A 26,979-nucleotide genomic window follows, 5' to 3' on the forward strand; every position below is an offset into this window, starting at 1 on the left:
AAAAGTGCCATGCAAATGCCTGTTCTCACTTTCTGGTGACATTGTAAATAAGAAGAGGGCAGCATTATCTCCTGTAAATGTAAACAAGCTTGTTAGTCCTACTTCTTGTTCAGCCAATCGCGAAGACAGAGTGGACTTGTAAAACTTCAGAGCCTACATTGTTTTGATTTTGAGTGTAGTTATGTAACAAATCTACATTTGTAAGTTGCACTTTCATGACAAAGAGATTGCAGTACGATACTTGTATGAGGTGAATTGAAAAATACTTTTATCATTTTTACAGTGCAAATATTTGTAATAAAAATAATATACTTTGATTTCAGTTATAACACAGAATACAATATATATGAAAATGTAGAAAAACATCCAAAATATTTAATCAATTTCAATTGGTATTCTGTTTAACAGTGTGATTAAATCTGTGATTAATTGCAATTAATTTTTTTGTGATTTTTTTTTTTTGTGTTTAGTTAACTGATTAATCCACAGCCCTAGTTATAGTATATATCTTCTACATTTCTCTTTAGTCTGATGTTGACTACTTTGGCTGAGATAGATGCGTCTATTTTGTCATGATTTTCCTCACAAATTATCATCAGAGTAGGGCAGTTAATAAATAAATCAAAACAGTCAACCACTGAATTCCATCATACATCTTGGGGGAGAATTAGTTTGGATCCTCTTGCTCTCATCTGTGAATTTGACGCAAAGTGGGTGTAACGAAAATATTTTGCAATTTCAACGTTTTCCTTTGTTCTTGAAATTGTACTTAAGTCTTTGCCTAAAAGATGCATCAGAGGAGCACTATATATGTTAAAGATTCAGGTTGCCTTCATTGTCATCTTGTAAATTTCTTCTCATCTTTGTTACGTTTGCAGAATTGTCTGTGACAAAGCAACGCATTTGATGCTTGAATTTTGGTTCACAGTTTGTTATAGCTTTTACTGCTTCTAATTTTAAGAATTCTGTTATATGGGCATTTCCTGATGTATCTGTTTCTGTGAGATAGACAGCCGTATCTTCTGTCGTCACACAAGTACGTATTATTGTGTACATTGCTCCACCCATCAAGACTCTGATTAACGGTTTTTTCCCTTCAGTGTTTTTTGCCCGTTGTTTGTATGAGAAGGAAATCACTGTGTATCCAGTAATGTCTCTTCTGCTGGGTGGAATGTAGTCTGGTTTTAATAATTGAACTAATTCAATGAAATATTTTGTTCTAAACAAGGCAAAAGGAGAATTTGTTGCATAAATGAACTGAGCAATCATTTCATCTATGGAGTATTGCTGGACTTTGCTGGTCTTGATTATGAACTCATCCATGGTTTTACTGGATGATGGAAAAAAATGATACAGGTCATTTACTGCCTTGGGTAGAGACACAAGGTGGGTGAGGTAATATCTTTTATTGGACTAACTTCTGTTGGTGAGAGAGACAAGGTCTACAGCTACATGGATCTCTTCCTCAGGTCTGTGAAAGGTACTCGGAGTGTCACAGCTAAATACAAGGTGGAACAGATAGTTTAGCTTAAGTAGTTAGCACATATTGTAAGGGACCATTCAAGGTGAAGTGATACTTTATATCTGATCTATCAGTTCTCTTCAAAGGAAGCCTGCTCAACACTTCCAAAAGATGAGCCTAAGAGCTACGGATGTAAAATGTTAACTGGTTAACCAATAAGCATTAGTCTTACCAGTGAACCCACCTTAACCGTTAACCCCTAGGCCGGCTGGCCCCAGCAGTCCTGCGCCGGCCGGCCAGTTTCCCACCCCAGCGGCCCCACGCCAGCCGGAGCAGTCCCGGCCCCAGACGTGCCCCCTGGCTGGCCAGCCCTTTAATCAGTTAACTGTTTAAATGATAAAAATATTTCATTTAAACGGTTAATTTTTAAAATGATATTTACATCCCTACTAGGAGCTTAAATTCATAACTTTGATCGACACTAAAAATCATGGTTGTAATAAAGACCCTGGATTTATGGCTTATTACAACAGTCTAACCACTAATCCCCCTTTTTGTCCTATGACTACAGGGCTGTTAACAGGCTACTTCACCTTGAATGGTTTTATAGGGAAAATAATAAACCATAAAGATTATCTCAATCTTTTTAAAGCCTTATCTCTAGCAACATACCAAACAGCTTAAAAAAAGCCCCCACATTTTTTCAATGTTAAAATTCATAATGCCTAATAAAAGCTTAATTTTAAACAGGAAATCTTCACCTAGGATGTTAGTTTTTCATTGATTAGTATAATCAATTTCAGAGGTCCAGCAGTAATTGATAAATACTCCCTGTGATGGGGCGGACTGGCCCTGCACAGGGAATGAGAGGGTCAACCCTTCCCTGCTGGCAGAGGAAGCCATGCCCCTGAGGCTCTGCTGGGTATGCTCCAACAGAGTCAAGTATAAAAGCCTGCAGACCTGCTCTGTCAGAGCTGGCGGCTGAGGAAGGAGGACACCCAGCAGAAGCTCCAGCCCAGGAGCAGTGGCGACTCGTACAGGAGGGAGCTGAGGGGCCAGGAAGTGGGACCAGAGACTGGCAGCTGTGGGAACCCCAGGGAGTCCCAGGGGCTGAGTAACCTGAAGACCCTGGTGCCACAGGGACTGTTATGTTTGGAGAACTGGTAGGAAGTGACCCAGGAAAGGGAAGGGAGTGGTATCTCCCACCACTCTGAGGGCAGCGTGTTGCGGTAGGATTCCCCGCCGACCTGGGGCGGATCACGCTATCAGTGACAGGGCCCTGGGTTGGAGCCCGGTGAAGATGGGTGGGCCTGGGCTCCCCTACCGGGGGGTCTCTAACCCTCCCCCCTCTTTTTCGGATGACATAGTTCACCGACTCCTCCCTTACCTCAAAGGAGATAGATGAACTCCGGCCACTGGGCCGCACTATCCTACGAGGGGAAGAGGACTTAAAGGGATTCTGGCCCTTAGGCCACACTGCTTTAGGAGCGGACTATAGAGACTCCAGCTGCTAGGCCGTGCTATCCCACCAGGGGAAGAAGATTTAGAGGGACTCTGGCCATTGGGCCATACAGCCCTGACTACCAGGGAGGTTGTAGAACCGGCGTAGAAGCCGGGAGGTACAAAACCCGCCACACTCCCACAACAAACTAGCATACCAGTTATATTTTGAACACAAATATTTTGCAGTTCATAGGTAAGTAATCCACCCAAACCCCAAATTTCTGACAATAATCTAAGTTATTTCCTAGCATAGTAAGATGTGGTAGGCAGTGCACCAGGATGGTGCAAAAATAAGTTTACTAACCAGTTGAACAAGATTGTTCAGACATGTCCTCCTCATCATCATCTTCAAAGACATTGCTTTCTGAAGAGCATTTTTCTTAATGTTTCATTCTGACAATCAGGTCCTATATTTCTTTTCTGTACTGTTTACATTTGGCATGTGTTCCTTTTTTATCGAGAGTTACAGGAATATTCCCAAATAGGATCTTATTTACAGCCTGCAGCCATGGCAGGTTTTTTTGGTCCAGTTCCCAGATGTTGAAGTCAACACTAGAGGGGAAACAAGCAGGGAGAACTGGAAGATCTGGCACAGTCAAGGAATTATGGTGTGATTGGAATAGCAGAGTTTTGGTGGGATAACTCACATGACTGGAGTACTGTCATGGATGGATATAAACTGTTCAGGAAGGACAGGCAGGGCAGAAAACGTGGGGGTGTTGCACTGTATGTAAGAGAGCAGTATGACTGCTCAGAGTACAGGTATGAAACTGCAGAAAAACCTGGGAATCTGGGAGGCAGTGACCATGAGATGGTCGAGTTTGGGATCCTGACACAAAGAAGAAAGGAGAGCAGCAGAATACGTACCCTGGACTTCAGAAAAGCAGACTTTGACTCCCTCAGGGAACTGATGGGCAGGATCCTCTGGAAGAATAACATGAAGGGGAAAGGAGTCCAGGAGAGCTGGCTGTATTTTAAAGAATCCTTATTGAGGTTGCAGGAACAAACCATCCCGATGTGTAGAAAGAATAGTAAATATGGCAGGCGACCAGCTTGGCTTAACAGTGAAATCCTTGCTGATCTTAAACACAAAAAAGAAGCTTACAAGAAGTGGAAGATTGGACAAATGACCAGGGAGGAGTATAAAAATATTGCTCAGGCATGCAGGAGTGAAATCAGGAAGGCCAAATCACACTTGGAGTTGTAGCTAGCAAGAGATGTTGAGAGTAACGAGAAGGGTTTCTTCAGGTATGTTAGCAACAAGAAGAAAGTCAAGGAAAGCGTGGGCCCCTTACTGAATGAGGGAGGCAACCTAGTGACAGAGGATATGGAAAAAGCTAATGTACTCAGTCCTTTTTTTGCCTCTATCTTCACAAACAAGGTCAGCTCCCAGACTACTGCACTGGGCAGCACAGCATGGGGAGGAGGTGACCAGCCCTCTGTGGAGAAAGAAGTGGTTCGGGACTATTTAGAAAAGCTGGACGAGCACAAGTCCATGGGGCCAGATGTGCTGAATCCGAGGGTGCTAAAGGAGCTGGTGGATGTGATTGCAGAGCCATTGGCCATTATCTTTGAAAACTCATGGCGATCGGGGGAGGTCCTGGATGACTGAAAAAAGGCTAATGTAGTGCCCATCTTTAAAAAAGGGAAGAAGGAGGATCCGAGGAACTACAGGCCAGTCAGCCTCACCTCAGTCCCTGGAAAAATCATGGAGCAGGTTCTCAAGGGATCAATTTTGAAGCACTTAGAGGAGAGCAAAGTGATCTGGAATAGTCAGCATGGATTCTCCAAGGGCAAGTCATTCCTGACTAATCTAATTGCCCTCTATGATGAGATAACTGGCTCTGTGGATGAGGGGAAAGCAGTAGATGTGTTATTCCTTGACTTTAGCAAAGTTTTTGATACGGTCTCCCACGGTATTCTTGCCAGCAAGTTAAAGAAGTATGGGGTGGATGAATGGACTATAAGGTGGATAGAAAGCTGGCTAGATCGTCGGGCTCAAAGGGTAGTGATCAATGGCTCCATGTCTAGTTGGCAGCTGGTATCAAGTGGAGTGCCCCAAGGGTCGGTCCTGGGGCTGGTTTTGTTCAAATCTTCATTAATGATCTGGAGGATGGCGTGGATTACACCCTCAGCAAGTTTGCAGATGACACGAAACTGGGAGGAGTGGTGAATACGCTGGAGGGTAGGGATAGGATACAGAGGGACCTAGACAAATTAGAGGATTGGGCCAAAAGAAATCAGATGAGGTTCAACAAGGACAAGTGCAGAGTCCTGCACTTAGGACGGAAGAATCTCATGCACTGCTACAGGGTGGGGACCGACTGGCTAAGTGGCAGTTCTGCAGAAAAGGACCTAAGGGTTACAGTGGACAAGAAGCTGGATATGAGTCAAGTGGGCCCTTCTTGTCAAGAAGGCTAACGGCATTTTGGGCCGTATAAGTAGGGGCATTGCCAGCAGATTGAGCGACGTGATCGTTCACCTCTCTCTTCGACATTGGTGAGGCCTCATCTGGAGTACTGTGTCCAGTTTTGGGCCCCACACTACAAGAAGGATGTGGATAAATTGGAGAGAGTCCAGTGAAGGGCAACAAAAATGATTAGGGGACTGGAACACATGACTTATGAGGAGAGGCTGAGGGAACTGGGATGCTTTAGTCTGCAGAAGAGAAGAATGACGGGGGGATTTGATAGCTGCTTTCAACTACCTGAAAGGGGGTTTCAAAGAGGATGGATCTAGACTGTTCTCAGTGGTAGTAGACTGTTCTCAGTGGTAGATGACAGAACAAGGAGTAATGGTCTCAAGTTGCAGTGTGGGAGGTTTAGGTTGGATATTAGGAAAAACTTTTTCACTAGGAGGGTGGTGAAGCACTGGAATGCGTTACCTAGGGAGGTGGTGGCATCTCCTTGCTTAGAAGTTTTTAAGGTCAGGCTTGACAAATCCCTGGCTGGGATAATTTTAGTTGAGTATTGGCCCTGCCTTGAGCAGGGAGTTGGACTAGATGACCTCCTGAGGTCCCTTCCAACCCTGATATTCTATGATTCTAGAGGCTGCACTCTGAATAGTGTTGTCCGTTCTTCCCACAGCTTCCTGCTTTCACACCAGTGTTGCTTGTTTCCAATTGCACACTCTGCTCGTTCTCCCTTGTTATTTAATTCCCCAATCTGACCCCCAGAAAAATAGAACTAACTATCCAAGACTTCTACTCGTGTAACCCACATGCCTTTTGCACTGCAGTGTTTTATTTGTTTAGAGATAGAGAAGTAGGTAGTTGAGAAATTAATGGATTTCTCTTTGTATCTGTGTACATGTGGAAGGAGAAGATCAAGGCCATTTACTTGAAGTGCCCAGACCTATCCAGAAGCAAGGGCAGGTAGTTACTGGGCAGATCAGTGTTTTTCCATGAGCTGGAGAGTAAGTTTCCATGATGGGTGGAGTCATAAATATTCATAATTTGAGAACTGAGCCAATCGGAGCCCAGGTCGGGAGAAGCAATGAAATTAGGAGTATGACATGACCAAGCTGGGCTTAGTGGATGTCCTGATGAGATACATGATGATGATGTCTCCTGGATCAGAGACTGGGTTCCGGTACATGTGATGACTTTGCCAATACCTGGCACCAAGTTGAACAGCCCGTAAGTCCCCCACAGGATCAAGCCATTATTACACTGCATGACCTATTTATAAAGCTTGACCTCAAAAGCCAGATGTTTTCCCCTGTTTCTCTTTTTATATAGAAAAGTAGCTTTTAACTCCCAAGTTTTTGATAGAGGCTTGTGAATTCAGCATATTTATTTATTATTTAAATGTTTTAAGAGATTATATTAACTCTAAGCTTTCCCATATTTTGCATTAAATTCAGATTTCATTTTAAACAGGTTTATTTTTAAAAAGCAAAACTTACTATAATTTAAATAACATTAAAATATCAAATTTAAATAATTGTTTTTTATCCACGCTGCCCAAAAGACTTGTGTAGAACTTTTTCACATTTACTGAAATGGAAAATCCTGGTATAACCTGAACGGTGGTAGATGTGATTATTGCAGCCCATTCTTTACCATCTTCTTTCCTGCTCATGGCGCTTCCAACCCTTCCAGGGGCATGGAGGGCTGAGGATGAGGGCAGAGCTGTTAGCTGAGTGGCAGTGACGAGTTAAAAGAAACCTTCCTTTCTACCCTCTCAGGTGACCCTGTCGTGCTCTCCTTGTCACCACATCTTCCTCAAAAAACAAGGGAAATTTACTGCTCAGCACCATTAATGTAGATTAAGAGCCTCATACCCTGTTGGAGTATCAAATGTATTATACTTAAATCTGTAAAAACAGAAAATACAAAGTTACAGTACACACCACCCTGGCCTGCAACCTTAACCCTACCCTCTTTCATTGGTGCCCCATACCCTCTTACTGTGATGTTACCAGTCCTTGACACTTGTGCTCAGGATTTCTTCTGGAGTATCACAGGCACTTAACTTTTACCCGGTCGTGCACTGTCATGCATGATGCTTAAAATTTGTCCATGTGAACAATGCTGAAAGCTTCCATTAGCCAGGCTAAGAGGGGCATTCAGCTTATTACCTAAAATCATGGGTGGAAAATACAGATTTTAGGTGGTTGCAAGTTGATGGGCCCCTTGTTGCCTATGTAATGGAAGCATTAAGCACATATTACTAAAGTGGATGAAATGTTAATAATTTTCTTTTGCATCTAACCTGTGAGATGACTGTAAAACTGAGTAGCACTGTGACATTTCATCTTCTGATATTTGCTTGCTAGTCAAGTGCTGTTTACAGTTACTTTTTTTTTTTTTTTTAAAAGCCAATTAAAGTCCAAGCTAACCAGAGCCCTTGAGTTGACAATAATGAGACATCAGCACATTGGAACAATTGAGGATTTTGTCTGATTAAACAAGATTATCTTCAGTTCTCATACGATTAAAATGGTGAATTGTTTTTGTACTTAGTACACTATTGTTTGAGACAGAAATCATAACTTTTTTAATAGGTGCTGTCTTTCATTATTAAGTCTGAAAAATGTTTAAAATTGTAATGTCAGCGCTACAGTGATGTTTATGTGCTGATAAATCATCTTTTGATAAGATAAATGTGTGAATTTAATTTATCCATCTTTTTTCTTTCTCCCCCCTCCTCTCCCAGTGCGGTTGGCACATTTGCTCGAGCTTTGGACTGTAGTAGTTCTGTCAGGCAACCTAGTTTACACATGAGTGCAGCTGCTGCTTCTCGAGACATCACACTGGTAAGAGGTTTGCTAAAAATGCTATAATTGTACTGTTTTGCAGATGGTAGGAATTCAGCAAACCATGTTGCTTCAGGTCTGCTTTCCAGCAGATAAGTGGTCACAATATAGCTGTTATATTAAATAATTATGTACAGTATCTGCATGAGTTTACTAAGACTCTGCTGTTGCTCACATTGAAGTTAGTAGTACAGTGCAGATTGACTTCAATGAGAGTAGGATGAGACCCTAAAATTACATTCTTACCACATTTGTTATTTGTAGATTTGAACTATCCAGTTATTTTTTAAAATCAAATCCGTGTTTGTATCTGATAAATATGAATGAGAATTGGTAAAAATCAAGCTGTGTTTTTATCACCTTGTACAAACCAAAAGCAGTGAGAGAGAAAAAACAGCTTTAGGCTAATTAGGTCACCAAAACCCTTGAGACATAAAGAGTGTTTTTTTTAACCATATTGCCTCTTGCTTACAGAAAAATAATTGAGGTGAGTGTTTCACTTGATACTATTATTAAATTTTTGTTTAAAAAGGTTAAGTTTGAATGTGTGTTTCAATAGAGTCTATGTAGCACCCCTAAAACATTTATATTTCCAAAATATCGACTCCCTTAAAAAATAAAAATTATGGCTATAACAGCTAAGGCATTCTTTAGGCACTTATTATTATCCCATCTCATTTAGAGCCCCTACCCAGCATGCTTTTTGCCAGTTCCTGCTCCTCCTCTGACTCTCAGTGCCTTTTGTCCCCAGACTTCATAATCCGTCATTCTCTAGCACCATGCCAGTATGCACCCCTTTCCTGCTGTATCCAGAGCCTCCCACGTTTTGAGACTGTGGAACACAGCTCCAAGCTACCTCTCCAGGTGTCCTCATTTCCCCAAATACTGTAGGAAGTGGGCATGGAAGTGATCGATCAATTTAAATGCTCTAATTGAGAGAATTTTGGAAAAGGAAATCTGTTTAGCTATATGGATGTTTGTAGGTGGATAGATATACTCATCTCACACACACACACACACACACACACACACACACACCCCTCTTTAAATTATTCCTGTGGACTACGGTAAGGAGAGAAAAGGCGTACTTGTGGCACCTTAGAGACTAACCAATTTATTTGAGCATAAGCTTTCGTGCGCTACACGAAGTGAGCTGTAGCGCACGAAAGCTTATGCTCAAATAAATTGGTTAGTCTCTAAGATGCCACAAGTCCTCCTTTTCTTTTTGCGAATACAAACTAACACGGCTGTTACTCTGAAACCAGTAAGGAGAGAGGCTTTCAGAGATGATACATTGTGGAGGTGGAGCCATCAGCCTTAAGTCTTTGGTGAACATCTTGCTGTTCTGTACCATTGCCCTTTACATGATTTTTCTTCCTATTTTGCTAGTAAAGTAAGACTTCTTAATCTACCCAGCACAGAGGTGTGTTGTGAGGATTAATTCATTAATGCTTGTCTAATGCTTTGCAGATGAAAAGCACTGTATATATACTAAGCCATACTAATAGTGTGTTTGACTACTTTGGCAGCCAGTTCTTTTCTATCTTCTTGTCTAGATAACAGACAAAACAGCTACTTTTTAAAGGAATGTTTAATAAATTGGCTTTGATAACATGGACATTTCAATGGCAGTACATTGCAAATAAATGTTTTCATTAATACAACATGGCTGAATTCAACACATATTGCAAATGTATTAAATTCTGCCATGTTGTATTAATGGAAATATTTTAAGACCACAACATTTTTTTTGTATTTGTTTTTTAGTTCTCATCTCTAACGTTCCTGATAAGTAACTCCCACCAGCATAGATCATCTACCTGCTCAGCTGGAATACGTGATTGTTCTTAAAGCACATTCCCTTGCATTTCCTTTCAAATTTGGTTGTCACTTCATATTTTCTCAATCTCTGTTTGTGATCTGACTGTTTTTCTCATACATTTTCCTATTTCATATTAACTGACTTACTGACTTCTCCCTGTAGCTCCCTGAAATTCAGTCCTCCCACCTTTTGGGTAGTGAATTGCATTGGACCAGTGCAGTCATGGAGGTCAAGGGACTGGTTTTGCCCCAAAGTGTATCCTCGTAAAATCCAACAGTATGTTATTAAATATACAGTCTGGTAAATGTGAGAACCGGATAGTGGATAACGTACACTCGAAAACATGCAAAGGAGGACTCTCAGTTATGAAACCTGTCAAGTAATTTCATTTATGCTATACTATAAGCTAATTGAACTTTATAAAAATAATACACTACTGGTCATCTTGTCCTTTCTTGTATACGTTATACTTATGTGGTATTCTAATAGACATCAAAACCAAACAGAAATTAAATTTGGAAGCATTTGATTCTACAGGTAAACATTTTACTTAGGAAATCCAACATACTAACAATCCTATAAGAGTCTGTATCTTAAATATAATATTCAAAAAAGACACAGCTTCTACTACAATGCTACATGCCCCTGTATGTGCATACTGCTTGAGGGGATCAGGGACTGTAGCATAAATAACAATATAATGAAAGCATTCTGAGACAGCAGTTCTAGTTATTTGGCTAAAATAAGGTAACAAAATATCCCAAAGTCACTAGTAAGGGGTTAATTGTTGTAAATACTTGATTTAGGTAAAGTGTATTTGTTGTAATCGGAAAAACGTTTCACCATACCCAGTTCTCAGATATTATGATCAATTAAAAAGGAAATGATCTGAGTCTAGATTACTGTAACATAGTAAAGGAAATTGTAGTGTTCTAAGATAGAATTTAATATCTTGAGTAATACTTATGCTGTAAATAGCTCTTAAAGATACTGTCTTATCTTTTTGTTTCAGACTTTCAGATGTTACTTCAGTGACATATTCCCATTCACTTTACATTATTTACACTATCTTTTGCTATGGAATAGTTTTCTAGTTCAGTGTTTGTACTCATTTTATTAATTTTTTATCTTTAACATTTTATTGGATTGAGTATTTTCTGTAAGTCCCACAGAACATAGATCTTTCTTACTGTACAGTTCAGTGGTTAATGCTGTAAATTGTTCCCCACAACAATTCTGTTTATAGTTTAAAAGTACATATTGAAACCAGGCCACTAAATGGGTAGATTTAGTGTTCAAGACGTGGTATGAAAGTTTGTGCCTTGGGAATGATCCATTAACTTCCATTACACCTAATAGAAAATGTGTCTTATAATAAGACACTAGAGGAGCTACCATATTATTTGTTCGTATTCACTTGTCTTCTCTCTCAATGTTTTTAAATCCTTCTCCTTTTCTCCTTGTTGGTGCATGTGCTTTTTTCCCTCCTAAGTTAGGAAAAGACATATTCCTCCTCATAATATCGTTTCTGTCACATTCCATTGTTAATTGGTGAACATGTTTTGAGCAGCACTTTAAAGTTGATACGTTCATTAGCAAAGGTTGTAGTGTATTTCATTTATCACGTGGAAGTGATGTGATGTGATGCGGGTATATAATCCTTTAGTACATTGCACTGAATGTGTTCTTAATAGCAATTAGTCATTGCATCTCAAGTTTAATTAACGGGGATATAGCAATGCCTTAAGCTCCCATGTGTTTGCTGTATTCCTAATTGGTTGTGTCGCTAGGCAGTGATTTAAAGAAGATTTCTGTAAACAAGAGGAAAGGTTATAACTTCGGGTGGATTGTGAGTTGTTGGACAAGGTGCAGAGGTCCTACCAGGTTATGGGCAAGTCAGGGTTATTGTCACGCTTCCCCATCTAAACGCACAGGGGATGGTAAAGAGGAAAGGCTGGAAAATGCAGATTGATTAGACTCCACTTTTAGAAGACAGGAAACTATACGGTTAACAGCTAGGATGCTGGAAGGGGAGGATGCCTTAGAGCCAGGGGTATTACACATCCTGTCACTGAAGGCTTGAGATGTGTGGCTGAGAGAGACCAATGAGTTTCGTTTCTTTGGTTGTAAACATTGCAGTCTGAGGAGTAAAAGCCTTGAGGAAGAAGATGGGAAACCCAAAAGGCTTTTTTTTTTTTTTTTTTTTGGTTTCTTCCCCTGCCTGATAACTCTTGTACAGTGCTTAGATAGATGGAGATAGGCATTTTAGTGAAACCTAAGCTAAGTAGACAGAATTGCTCTGCTTGCTTCTTATGGTGGAATTAGCTCCAAAGCATCTGTTACTTTAGTAAATCAGGAAACAAAAGATATTCTAAGATGTTTCCTGAAAGTAACAAAGCATAAAGAGCGTTACCTTTGAATTTTACATGTGAAGCGTCTCATTTTGTGAGCTGGGGGCTGGAGCACTTGACCTCAGCAGGATTGGGCCCTAAGACTTTTAAGTTACTACTAAATTATAGCAGGAAGATACTATCACCATCTTACTTGGAGAGAGGTGTTCTCCCTCCTCTCCCCCAGACCTGAGGTTCCTATTTGCGGGAGGTCCCAAATACTACTTTCCATCTGACTGGCCTTCATTTATGGTGAATCCCAGCTTGGGTGTTTCTCTCTGTGGTCCCCAGACTGCTCCAGATCCTTGGAGAAAGCAGACAAAAACAGACCACAAAAACATTTCCCTCTTTTGGTGGTCTTAGGCTTGCTGCAGCCTCTTCAGGCTGCTTCTGCCCTTGCTAACCCCACCCACCTACCATCATATAGGAGTCTACCTGAGCGGGGGGTGGGGGCTATAGGGAAAAAAGCAAAGGCATTACTTGTGGAGCTTGCCTCAGCATCCAGTGATTGCTTCAGAGCAGCTGAGTAGAGAATGCAGTTATTTCTTCAGTTGCTTCAAAGTATCTTTGTTACCAATATATAAATACAACAAACAAATCAGTGTTTAGGTAGCCAAAGATGACGAAACCTTTTCCTGACAATTAACATTAAAAGAACAAGATCAGGACTACCATTTGCTCACTCAGTTCTCACTCATCAGTGAGATGGATTCTGATTGAGCAGCTGCTTGGCAGAAGTGCAATCTCTGCTTTCCACGAGTGTTGAAATTTAAATCTGAACCGGTAGATCAGCCTTCCACGGTGTTACATATGCTGTTAGTTTCAAACTTTCAGGTTGCTTGTTTTACTCTTTGTCAGGATGAATAAGTAATAAGTCAGTAGTTTAACTCCCAAATTCTTTTCTTTGATCAGATTACTATGTGTCTTAAGATAGCATGATACTAATTTTATCCATTACAGGGACTCCTCAAGGCAATTTGTGGTCAGGGCCAATGTAAGTACAATACTAAATAATAAAGTACACCGTAGAAGAAAGTGAATCAAAGGAAGGCATTGCTTTTTGAAGGTTAAATTAATCAAGCAGATCCTGCCACCAGTAGTACTTGAAGAGGCATCTTCCCAAGGCATACTGAAAGTCCGGGGAAGATCTGTACTGTTCATAAGAAGTAGCAAAGTATTAGTGGTATTTATATTGCAGTAGCGCTTGAAAGCCTCAGCTGAGAATGGTGTCCCATTGTAGTAGGTGCTGTACAAACACATAATTATAGGAGGGGAAACGAAGGCGCAAAGAGGTCAAATGACTCACTCAAGGTCAGACAGCAGGCCAGTGGCACAGCTGGGAATAGAACCTAAGCTGTCTGTGTCCCAGTTCAGTTCAGTGCCCTATCCACTAGATCACATTTCTGCTTAAAGATGTCATCCTTCATTTGTAAGCTAAGAACTATACCAGTGCTAATATAGGGTTGTCTAGAAAGAAGCATTTGTGGGGGGAAGATGGGCAGGGTAATTGATAAGCGTACATTTCACTTTCGGCTAAGAACCTTCACAAAAAAATTAAAAACATTTTGAAAAAATGTGAACAAACTGAATCTTGTGTGAAGTAGATAAATAACTGAAAATATCTTAAATAGTCAATGATCTCTGTTTTCAGAATTATTGCCAATTTAAAATCCAAGCAATTCATTCCAGCCTGTTATGAAAACTTCCACAGAGATAAGCTTTGAGGTTACATAGAAGAAGATGAAAAAGATACTAATTTAAACCTCTCTCCTTGATAGCAGTAAGGTCCAAGCAGTGACTTTCGCATTAAAACCTTTGGGTTTACAAATTCGCATCAGCATGTAAGCACATCAGTCCATTCTGCTTCAAACACTCAAGCTCTCACTGGTGCATTCCCTGAGATGGCTACCAGTTTAAGTGCTGAGGTCCATGATGGCTGCAGTGTGATCCTTAGAAGCTACTACAGAACTAATGCTGCTCTGCTGTGTTCATATTTAGCAGTCTTTCCTCTTGGAAAGAGGAAATATTCTTCTACACTTTTTTTAAAAAATAAATCTGGCCCTTTCATTCCTTCTTTAGGTTCTGCCTGACAAGTTTATCTTAAGAAATAGCAGCTGTGATTTTCAGAGTGAGTCTTTACACCGTCAGCACCTCCACAGCTGCCTCAGCAGCAATGGGGCTGAGGTCCTGGAGATCATGTGCATATGGGACTCTGAGTCAGACTATAGATTGTACACTTTCTGTGAAGAGGATCTGTGATGCATTTGTTTATTTCTTTACTCATCTTCCTCATCACTTATTGGTGATGTCCGCATACAACAATTTCTTGAGACCATCTGAGTGAAGATTGCAGCTATCTGTTCAGTTGCCTCCATATTCTTCTTCTACTAACAAAAGCCCTCGCAATGTTTAGCACTGCCCTGCATAATTTTTCATTAACAAAAGTCAGATACCGGGGACAAAATCTTCTCATACACTTCCCTATGATGGTGATAACGAAAAACTAATGATGATGTCCTCACCTGACCAGCAAAAAATGAGACTATTGAGCAAGGAGAATTTGCATCTCTGGTTTAGCACTATTCATAATCTTTGGCCACTGAAAACAAAATGGTCAGATCCTCAGTAGAACTGCTGAAGAATGTGTGCTAATTTATAGGCAATTTATTAAATACTGTAGCTTTTAACAAATATTATAGCATTTCCATCCCCATATCAAGTACAGTGCAGACATTCTTCTGTCAGACAGCACTTAACAGGATAAACTCCAAATTTATTGTAAGTTAAGGCATGTTTCTCAGCATATAGAATATAATACTTTTATTAGTTGTGATCCTGGTTGATGACTTTTTTAATTCACCAATTTAATTCTTTTTCTTTCTTTCTTTCTTAGTTCCATGCAATGGATACATTACATAAGCATAACTATGATTTGAGCAGTGCCATTAGTGTTCTGGTACCACTTGGAGGACCAGTTCTGTGCAGAGATGAAATGGAAGAATGGTCAGCATCGGAAGCTAGTTTATTTGAAGAAGCTTTGGAAAAATATGGCAAAGACTTCAATGATATACGACAAGACTTTGTAAGTACAGAACTAATGCACGTTTTTCTTCCCATGTTTAAATGTGTTTTGGCCATGAGAGCTCTAATTGTTTTCTATTGATTTGAATGATTAGCTTAAGGACGAGACGCTTTTGTACTACCAAATGGATAAGTGTATTATCTGGATTAAAAAATAGTCTTTTCTTGTTTAGTGACACATTTTGGAAAGCTAAATTCTAATGTTTTTTGACTGGGATTTTCTCAGATCCTGTAAGAAAGTAGGGTGTCCAGATTCCACTGAAATTCAGTGGCAGTCCTAAATCCCTTAAGAGCATTGAAAATCCCAGTCTTTCCTTCCATGTTTAGCAATGAGGGAAATCCTTACTCAGACCGCTTTTAAAAATACTCCATAGTGAGCTATTCTGATACATTACGCATTTGATACTTGTGAATGGTGAAGGAAATACTCCCAACTCTGTCTGCTTCTGAAATATTGAAGTTTTGTGCAGCAAAGCTTTAATTTGCTGTGTCCTGATGCAGAGTAATGGGATGGAGTTGATACCAATCACCCAGGCAGTTGGTGATTGGTAAATTAGCTTGCAACTCTTTCAATCTTTTTTTTGGTGGGGGGGTAGACCCTCATCTATCATGAGAGTACTCCTGTTGGATTGTGGTTGGGAAAAGGTTAAATATATGCAAAACAAAGGAATTTAGTAGGGCTGTCGATTAATCACAGTTAATTCACGCGATTAACTCAAAGTTGATCACAATTTTAAAAAAATTAATCGTAATTAATTGCAGCTTTAATCGCACTGTTAAACCAACTGACATTTATTAAATATTTTGGATGTTTTTCTACATTTTCATATATATTGTATTCTATGTTGTAATTGAAATCAGTGTATATTATTTTTATTACAAATATTTGCTCTGTAAAAATTTTAAACAAAAGAAATAGTATTTTTCAGTTCACCTCATCCAAGTACTGTAGTGCAATCTCTGTCATAAAAGTGCAACTTACAAATGTAAATTTTTTTTTGTTATGGAACTGCACTAAAAAACAAAACAATGTAAAACTTCAGAACCTACAAGTCCACTCAGAACTACTTCTTGTTCAGCCAATTGCTAAGACAAACAAGTTTGTTTACATTTACAGGAGATAATGCTGCCCTCTTCTTATTTACAATGTCACCAGAAAGTGAGAACATGCATTTGCATGGCACTTTTGTAGCTGGCATTGCAAGATATTTACATGCCGGATATGCTAAACATTCGTATGCCCCTTCATACTTTGGCCACCATTCCAGAGGACATGCTTCCATGCCGATGACACTTGTTAAAAAAAAAATGCATTAATTAAATTTCTGACTGAACTCCTTGGGGGAGTATTGTACCCCCTGCTCTGTTTTACCTGCATTCTGCCATATATTTCATTTAATTGAAGTTTCGGATGATGACCCAGCACGTATTGTTCATTTTAAGAACACTTTCACTGCAGATTTGTCAAAACGCAAAGAAGGTACCAATGTGAGATTTCTAAAGATAGCAACAGCATTTGAACCAAGGTACAAGAATCTGAAGTGCCTTCCAAAATCTGACTGCGATGGGGTGTGGAGCATGCTTTCAGAAGTCTGAAAAGAGCAACATTCCGATGTGGAAACTACAGAACCCGAACCACAAAAAAGAAAATCAACCTTCTGCCGGTACCATCTGACTCAGATAATGAAAATGAACATGCATTGCTCCGCACTGCTTTGACTTGTTATCGAATAGAACCCATCATCAGCATGGACACACGTCCCTTGGAATGGTGGTTGAAGCATGAAGGGACATACTAATATTTAGCGCATCTGGCATGTAAATATCTTGAGATGCCAGCTACAACAGTGCCATGCAAATACCTGTTCTCACTTTCAGGTGACATTGTGAACAAGAAGCGTTCAGCATTATCTCCTGCAAATGTAAACAAGCTTGTTTGTCTGAGTGATTGTCTGAACAAGAAGTAGGACTGAGTGGACTTGCAGGCTCTAAAATTTTACATTGTTTTATTTTTGAATGCAGTTATTTTTTGTACACTTGTAATTCTACACTTGTAAGTTCAACTTTCATGATAAAGAGATTGCACTACAGTAGTTGTATTAGGTGAATTGAAAAATACTATTTCTTCTGGGTTTTTTTTCAGTGCAAATACTTGTAATCAAAAATAAAGTGAGCACTGTACACTCTTTTTTATTCTGTTTGTACTTGTAATCAATATATTTGAAAATGTAGAAAACATCCAAAAATATTTAAATAAATGGTATTCTATTATTGTAAACAGTGCGATTAATCATGATTAGTGTTTTTAATTGCTTGACAGCCCTAAATTTAGTTATAACTGAAGCATATGAATAAGCTGCCTGTGTCCATGCAGGTTTAACGCTCCTTAAGTCTCTGTTATGAGATCTCAATTCATTCAGTTCCTTGCGGATGGCTATCCAAGATTCTTTGCTCCCCCATTATGTTTTACCAACTAGCACCTTTATTAGCAGTCTCTTCAAGGAAACCAAGTATTAAGTGTACATGATGGAGTTAGAGCTGGGCAATTTTTTTCAAATAGCGTATTAGCCCAGAACTGCAGTTTTGGGTTGACCAAAACTGTTCGTGAATTTGGCAAGTATTTTTGGCTGGGAAAAAAACGGGGGAGGAAATTCCAAAAAATCTGAAACATTTTTGACTGTTTTTGAAATGACATTTCATTTAGAAATTTAGCTTTCCTGTTTTTAAAAAAAAAAAAAAAAATGAGGGGGAAGGAAGGAAGATCAAAAAAACCCACCAAAAAATGAAATGTTTAATTTTGTGTCAAATAAAACGTATTTCTCAACCAAACACAACTTTTTTTCTGGTTTGGCCACGAAACCAAAATATCAATTATCTGTCCAGCTCTGCTTGAAGTCCCTCCAAAACAGGCATGTGGGGTAGTGTGAGGAAGCTTGTACTTCCACTGCCAGTGCTGTACATGGAAAGAAGACTTCAGTGTTGTCAGATCACTTTCACAGCTCTAGAATAAATATAAGTGAATATTGACGACAAGAGAAGGATATTGTGTCTCTGAGGAGCTGCCTTTTGAACAGATGTGAATGTGTTGCTACGTGATTTTTGATGTTCTCAAGGAAGAAAATGTCTACTGGATTCAGCTCATACTTATGGCAGAAAATGATATCATGTAAGATGCGGTTCTGTTAATAAGTTAAAATTAATTACATTTAAGAAAATTATTGTGATACTGGCAATAAAGAATAAGGGGTTACACTTCGTATTAAGTTTCCATTTATAAAGAGTTAACAAATGGTTAATAGATGTGTTAATACATGATTCCTCAGTTGTTAGAGTTCAGCTCAATCGGTTGCTTATTACAGTCTGTAACACCTACTGATGTGCTTACCAACCACCTGTGACACTACTCTCTAAAATAGCTAATAAAATGTATTCACCCCTTATAAGTAGAACCTTAATGTAAAGTATGGCTGAATAAATGTAAACTTCATTGTTGGTTTCCTATGCTATTCTTTTGTTCTCTATGTAATTTACTATAGGCTTGGCAGAATTTGATTTTTAATTTGTATTATTTTGACATATATCACTGTTTATTTGTAAGCATCTTTTTACTTTTATCAATTTATATTTTCACAGTTGTGGGAAATTATGCGTCAGACGATTATTCTTTGGCAGTAGACATTGAGATTCAAAAAATTAAAATGCAAATTGTCAACATTACATGTCAAAAAATACAAAGGATATATCCTTAAATCAAACGCTAATAAGTTCTCAAGAAGCATTTTTCTTATTTTATCTATCTGTAAGTTTTGATAATCATCGATAAAATATAATTTTTAGTCAGTTTGTTTGTACAGTGAAATCGGTTTTTACCATTTACCATTAAAATCTAATCCTTCCAAGTCTAATTATATGGTGTTACACTAATTAAATTCTGTTTATACCCACGTAATTGACCACTCCCATTAATGCATTAGAACATTGCAGAAATCACTTCTGATCCATAATGCACAAAATGCTGGAAATTTAAAACAGCCGACTGAAAACTTTTTAAAATGCTTCTGGTGGACCGAAGAATGAAAAAAGGCAAAAGAGACATTGTTCTTGTTTAAATGAGGATAGTTAGAGAATGAAATCATTGTTGGGCTCAGCTGAAGGCATATGAACACTGCGTCAGAGAGTGAAACCTGAGGGGAGCACAGATGAGTTATATGCTCCGAAGTTAGAGTGGGGATTGCCTCCTACCCTCAGTCATGTTCTCTGCTTCTAGAAATGTAGCCTGTCACCTTAGAGTAGCCTTAGAAGGGCACATCTTTCACATAGCTATTCCTGTAGCATTAGTCAGTTAGATTTCCAATGAGAATTACGTATAACGCCTAATATTTCCAGGCTTTCAGACATTTTAAAGGCTTCTGACACTCAATGGGCTCTGACTTTCGTTTTATATGAAGATATAGGAACTGATTTCATAAGTTTTTTTCCAAAGTTATTCACATACACTATCTTCAGGAGTTAAAAAATAAGAAAAATATATAAAAATAGTATAAACTGTATTTATTTCCTGGACAGCTTTTGTAGTGTAAATTAATAGCCTTACTAGAAAAATTCCTTAGATACCTATTAACCACAGGAGAGCTAGAGGTAAGCAATGAAAACCATAGTCAAAAATGTTTACATTAGTAAATTTTAAGTGCTAAATGTTTCCATCAAACCTTGAACCCGCTCAGTCTCAGGCTTGCTGTGTTCATGAACATGATCCCCTGTTCTCAAAGTTTATAGACACTGGGTAAGGTTTTTCACATAGCTGCATCCTGCAAATCCCTGCCAGCCCCTGAAATAGTTTTGTGTAGTCAGACTTTCTGTTTTTTTAACAGTATAATCTTAAAAAAGGGAGAGAGCTTTTTAAAAAACAAAACTCGTGTTAGAAATAAAGACGTCATCTTCTAAAAGAATCTGTTGCAAGACTTAATGTTAAATAAAGTAATACTTATCTGATGAACTGTGGCTAAGAATCCCTGTGTGCTTATATATTTTGACTCAAAGATGTAATAAAGGTACATTAATATAAAAGGAAAATCTGGAGCTCTGTTCTAAGAAGTCAGCTTAGACATGCTGATCATGTGGTATAGGTTAATCTTGATTACCTGGTGTGACAAAGTGGTTGGTTGTGACACTCAAAAAGCATCATAATTAACGTAATGACCATTTGAGTCATTACATCTTGAAGGTATACTGCTTTTGGAATAATTCTGGATTTGCAACACTTGGCAGCCTCAATTGCCACTCTTATACAGTATGGCTCTTTAGAGACAATGCATTTTTCAGCCTTACTTACTGTTCAGTAGTTAGTAATAGTTAGCATTGCGTAGTGCTTGACATATTCAAAGTGTACAAGAACTAATATTAGTAAGTAAGTTCATAACAGTAAATTAATTAGAGTAAAGGAATTTGCCTTACCTTTTCAACAGACCATGAAATTTCAATTGTATACTATTTAATTTTTACTTTCCTGATATTTTTATAACATTCCAATATAGGCTTTGAATAGTAATTTGTCAGGCTGCTATCTTCTCATCAGTTTCTCATCAAGACCTCATTTCTTGCTGTTCTCCTGTTTTCCTGAGAACCTTTAACTTATAATGAACATAAATGTACTGGATTGAAAGTACATTTGAATTTCTTCACACCTCAAGATAGTACAATGGGAAGAGAACAGAGCCTTGTGTTCCCCAAACGAGGACTATTTCCCTGGTCCGAGAGTTAAGACACTCGTTGTGGTGACTTCCCTAGTGCTGTTATAATTTAAGGGTTTGTCGTCATTTTCATTGTAATGAAATTTTTTTTCCAGAGATTTATAACTCTTGCTTCTCAAATGTCTTGGTGGGTGAAAATAAAAGCGGTTTAAAAAAAGAATGTGACGGCTCTAAATCATTAAGAGTATAGGACTGTGATTTGAGGTTTAAAAATGCATGTACATTTCCAAGCTAAATATTTAAAAATCCCGCTTAGCGTTTTCAAACTTAACAAGGGTTCTATCTTTACCCTGGGGCAGCTAGTGAAATTGCAGATCAACTCTACGTCCTTGTGTCATTGCTGCCTCACTGCCAATCTACCTCTTACATAAACAGCACACAGCTGTTTGCAGATGGTAATTTTTCTTTCCTGTGATCAATGCATAATAAAATTTGGTAATGAAAATATACAGTTCTGTAGCTGTTTACAACTTCTGTGGCAGATGCAGCCATTGAAAAACACATTTATCTTGCCTTCCTAATAGTTTTCCATAAAGTGGTTACACTCTTCTGGACAAATAGAGAGTCCTCTTCACCTGTCAGTCGGGCATGGTGGGTAGCCAATTGGAATACAGGGTTTTCACACCCAGCATGCCAGGCAGGCTTCCTCAGTTGAGAACAAGAGCTGTAGAAAAGGTATGGCTTCCTATGTTATCCTGTGAACGCAGTTGCCCACTGGGGCACTCTGAATGGCTGTTCATATTGGTGTTGCAACATCATGGAAAACTATTAGTAAGGTTTAGAGAAATGTACTTTTTGTTGATGTGGATGCCACCAGTATCAACAAAGGTGCAACTAGCAGTGACCATACTCAGAATGAATAACAGTGGAGAAGCTAGGATTGGCTAGACTAAAGTAATAGGAAGGTGGGGCTAATCAACATTTACTGGAGTGAGTGCATCTCCACTCTCCCTTTGGTGCTACTGTGGTAGGACCCCTGTGAGAATCTACCGCCTGATGGCTGCATCATCTAATATGTGTAAATATCTGGCACATTAGATTCTGGCAGTAATGTCTCAAGAAGGTATGGACCCAACCAGTACTGGATGGTTGCTCAGCAGAGCTGGTCCATTGAGGTCAATCTGTGTGCCTTCCTGGATTGCTTGGAGTTCTCTCAAAACATAGCATTTTTTTAAAATGTATTTTATTATTTTTTATTTACGAGAGAAGCTGGAAGAATGTTGAAAAGAGAAACGTGTATTTACACACACACACCACACACACACACACACACAATTAATTGCAAAATAATTTATGCTTTGTTTCATTATCTGGTATATATAAAAATATGGCCAACATTGGAAGAGTGTCGGTCAAAAGGGGCAGTGGAATTAGGAGAGGTAGGAGAAAATTTTACAATCTGATGTTTACTGTTGAATTGAAACAGTAATAAGATTTGTATTATGTATTATAACCTTTTACTTAACCTCTTATACACGAGTCAGTTTTTAAAGGGAGATTTCATCTTTATGCCAACATTGTAAAATGGCAAAGGGAACTTTAGAAAATAGACCTTGCATTGCTGGGACTTCGTAACCTTAATCTCATAACTGGAATGCAAAGATTACAATTAATGCATGGCTAGATTTCCTAATCTATTGTCTATATGAAATATCATAAACAAAATAGTAATACGTTTTCAACTCTTGTGGGAAAAGTCCAACGTGTATTTTAAAATAGGTGTAACTAATTCCTTGCTTGTAATACAGATAATTGTTCTGGTGGACTAGATATTTCTGTGGGAGTTATAAATAGTTGCTCTATTCTCTCTCTCACACACATAAACATCCTTACTTTTCTAATGACAAGGAAATGTACATTTGTGAAAGGTTTATAAGAAGATCTGTTGCCCAGTTTTGCACACAGATATAATAGGTCTGTTGTCCAGATTTTGCACAGAGATTTACTGAAATTTCAGCCTCAGCACCAAATTTGCTCCAAGTGGCAGCATCTGCCCCTTTCTGGGCCCTTCTGTTTCTACTTAACTGCTAGTGTAAAAAGCTTCACAACGGCTAGCCTGCTGGTGCGCTGAGTCCATAGCCTGTCATGCAGCCCAACATTGTGCGATTATTTCCTTGTACTCCCCCATCAGATTGTCGGTATCCCTCTGTTGTCTCTTGTCTTCTACTTAGATTTATAAACTCTTTGTGAGCAGGGATTGTCTTTCTGTTCTGTGTTTGGTGCAGCACCTAGTACAACAGGGTCCTGGACCCTGACTGGGGCTCCTAGGTGCTACAATAATACAAATATGAAATAATATAATAAGTATATAGTCATGATTGATTTTGGTCAATTTCACAGTCCTAGGGTTTTAAAAATCGCAAATTTCATGGTTTCAGATACTTAAATCTGAAATTTCATGGTGTTGTAACCATGGGGGTCCCAACCCAAAAGAGTGTCATGTGTGGGAGGGGAGGGATTTGCAAATCTATTGTAGGGGATGATGGTATTGCCACCTACTTTTGCGCTGTTGCTGGAGGCTGCGCTGTCTTCAGAGCAGAAGTGAGGGTGGCATGGTTTGGGGGGGTCCTCCCTTTTAGGAGGCAGGGCTGGCCTTTCAAGTGGGTGACATGGGCAACCGCCCAGGGTGCCTTGGTCAGGGGATTTCCGCAGTCAACACCCGCCCCAGCCAGCCCAGGGCCTCTTTAACCCCTGAGCGCCGGGGTGCTGGGCCTGGAGTCACGGAGGGGCAGGACTTTGGGCACCCTGACTGAGTGCTTCTACCATATGCCGGCTCCAGCTGTTGGTCCTGGCCAGGCTGGTGAGGGACAGGACTTCCTCTTGCCCTGCATGGGCTGCTCCCAGGACCAGCTCAGACCCACTTCCAGGAATCTCTTCTGGCTGCAGGAAGCTCTGTGGCTGCTGGTATGGTATTGCCACCTTTACTTCTACGCTGCTGCTGGCTGCAGCGCTGCCTTCAATGCTGGGCTGCCAACCAGCGTTCACTGCTCTCCAGCTCTGAAGGCAGCACAGAAGTAAAGATGGCAATATTGCAAGCACCCCCACAATAATCTTATGACCCCCTCCCCCCCACAATCTGCTTTTGGATTGGGACCCCCAGTTTGAGAAATGCTAGTCTCCCCCTTGAAATCTGTATCGTGTAGAGTAAAAGTACACAAAAGAACAGATTTCATAGGGGAGACTAGATTTCATGGTCTGTGACGCATTTTTCACAGCTGTGAATTTGGTAGGGCCCTAAGTATGTGTTTCAGGCAGAAACTGGGGAAGGTCATGGCATGACAGCCCACCCGTATCATTAGCACAGGCATTGCTACCAATAGTGGGACAGCCAACCTCTGTGATATTGGCACTGAGCTAATATTCTGGCTGGTATATTTTCACATGTGAAGTTCCCGTGAGACTCTTAGTCATGTGAAAGTGATTTGTTCTAATTGTGATGATGTTCTCTACCTGTCGTTTAAAAAAGAAAGAAAAAAGTGAGAGAAATGTACTGCCTGTGTGTTATTACACTGGATTCTGCATTGGCCATATAGAACCAATGGTTTAGGCATGTAACTTAAAAATAGCAATTCCCGTAAAGGTTTTACATTGTTTAACCTTTTTATTTGCATTAATTCTGAATCTTTCTAACATACAAAGAACATTTACTCCATCTTTTGCTAAATAAGATGTGGCTATTTAAATTTCCTGACACACTTTTTGCTTGTATTTAATTCATGCCAAATGTTTTTCAGCTCCCTTGGAAGTCGCTGACTAGCATCATTGAATATTATTATATGTGGAAAACTACTGACAGATACGTACAACAGGTAATTGTATGGCTATTTCAGTATGAATGGACCTGTAATATTCTGTAATAGTCTTAAAACAATGGACTTGTACAAAAACTATTTATAAATAGTATTTTGTAGACATTTGCATATTCCTTTACCTTTTTAAAAAGACCTATTCTAAAACTATTTCTGAGATTGGGGGTTTTAAAATACCTAATTTGGTCTGATCTGGTTTTGCTGCAGTTTCATTTTCCCAGCTTTAGTTATCAGTCTAAAAGGTGTTTAACAGGGTTGAACAGTTGCATGTTTAAAATAAAGTGCTTTGTTCCCAGAGCGATTGTACATTTTTTTTTTAAAAAAAGAGAAAATTCTAAAATGATGGAATTTTTCATCATATGCATTATCCTTTGAGACTTTTATTTTAAATGGCTGAACGAGGCATTTTATGAGCGAGGTCACATAAGGCAACGCTGAAGAGGAGGGAAAAGGCTATCCACAGTGCTCTGCTTTAGTTCATCTAACTGTCTCATGAAGTGCAATTATTTCGCCTTCCATAGCTGCTGTTATGGGTGCTGTTTTGTCGTTTTGATTTTAAGATGTTGATGAGCAAGGAAGTAAGTTCTAGTATCAAAACTGAAGCCATGTCTTTCTGTTACGGTTTGTCTTTACCGCACAGAAGTAACAGCGAAGAATATACATGAGGCCAAATTCTGAGCAGGAGTCAGAGCTTGTACGAAAGAGCTTTGCTCTGCTTAGAGGTTGCAGGTCTGAAGGATGGAATCTTCGACATGTTTAGTTTTCTGCATAACTGAGCTGTGGCTTCTGCTCCGGTGCATGGGGTGGGGGAGTGGGCTGCGGCTTTCTTTAGTTCTGTGTTTTTGGCCCAGTGGTTCTGTGCTGTTGACCAGATGCACTGGCCACCCCCTGCCCCACGGTTCTTCACGTTCCATGAAAAGCTCAATGGCACACAATGAATGTGAACATAAGAAGAACATAAGAATGGCCATACTGGGTCAGACCAAAGATCCATCCAGCCCAGTATCCTGGTTTCCAACAGTGGCCAGTGCCAGGTTTCCCAGAGGGAGTGAATCTAACAGGTAATGATCAAGTGATCTCTCTCCTCCCATCCACCTCCACCCTCTGACAAACAGAGGCTAGGGTCAACATTCCTTACCCATCCTGGCTAAGAGCCATTAATGGACTTAACCTCCATGAATTTATCTAGTTCACTTTTAAACCCTGTTATAGTCCTAGCTTTCACAGGTTGACTGTGTGCTGTATGAAGAAGGACTTCCTTTTATTTGTTTTAAACCTGCTACCCATTAATTTCATTTGGTGGCCCTTAGTTCTTATATTATGGGAAAAAGTAAATAACTTTTCCTTATTCACTTTCTCTGCACCCCTCATGATTTTATATACCTCTACCTTTATATACCTTTATATACCCCACTTAGTCTCCTCTTTTCTAAGCTGAAAAGTCCTAGCCTCTGTAATCTCTCCTCATATGGGACCCATTCCAAGGCCCTAATCATTTTAATTGCCCTTTTCTGAACCTTTTCTAATGCCAGTATACCTTTTTTGAGATGAGGAGACCACATCTGTATGTAGTATTCAATATGTGGGCGTACTATGGCTTTATATAAGGGCAATAAGATAATCTGTCTTATTCTCTATCCCTTTTTTAATGATTCCTAACATCCTGTTTGCTTTTTTGACTGCTGCTGCACCCTGCGTTGACATCTTCAGAGAACTATCCACGGTTACTCCAAGATCTCTTTCCTGATTAGTTGTAGCTAAATTAGCCTCCATCATATTGTATGTATAGTTGGGGTTATTTTTTCCAGTGTGCATTACTTTATCCACATTAAATTTCATTTGCCATTTTGTTGCCCAGTCACTTAGTTTTGTGAGATCTTTTTGAAGTTCTTCAGTCTGCTTT

General features: G+C 39.4%; 1 protein-coding gene across 4 annotated transcripts in view; it reads left to right on the plus strand.

Moving 5' to 3' along the window:
• MTA3 (metastasis associated 1 family member 3) overlaps positions 1-26,979 on the plus strand; it is a 264,399-nt gene that overhangs the window by 108,820 nt on the left and 128,600 nt on the right. For all 4 annotated transcript variants that reach the window (XM_048843021.2, XM_075127129.1, XM_048843022.2 and 1 more), the window contains exons 8-10: positions 8,125-8,224; positions 15,330-15,518; positions 25,002-25,076. In XM_048843021.2, the coding sequence (XP_048698978.2) occupies positions 8,125-8,224; positions 15,330-15,518; positions 25,002-25,076 (364 nt within the window). The remainder of the gene's footprint in view (positions 1-8,124; positions 8,225-15,329; positions 15,519-25,001; positions 25,077-26,979) is intronic.

The sequence above is a fragment of the Caretta caretta genome, chromosome 3, assembly GCF_965140235.1.
Source record: "Caretta caretta isolate rCarCar2 chromosome 3, rCarCar1.hap1, whole genome shotgun sequence".
NCBI lineage: Eukaryota > Metazoa > Chordata > Testudines > Cheloniidae > Caretta > Caretta caretta.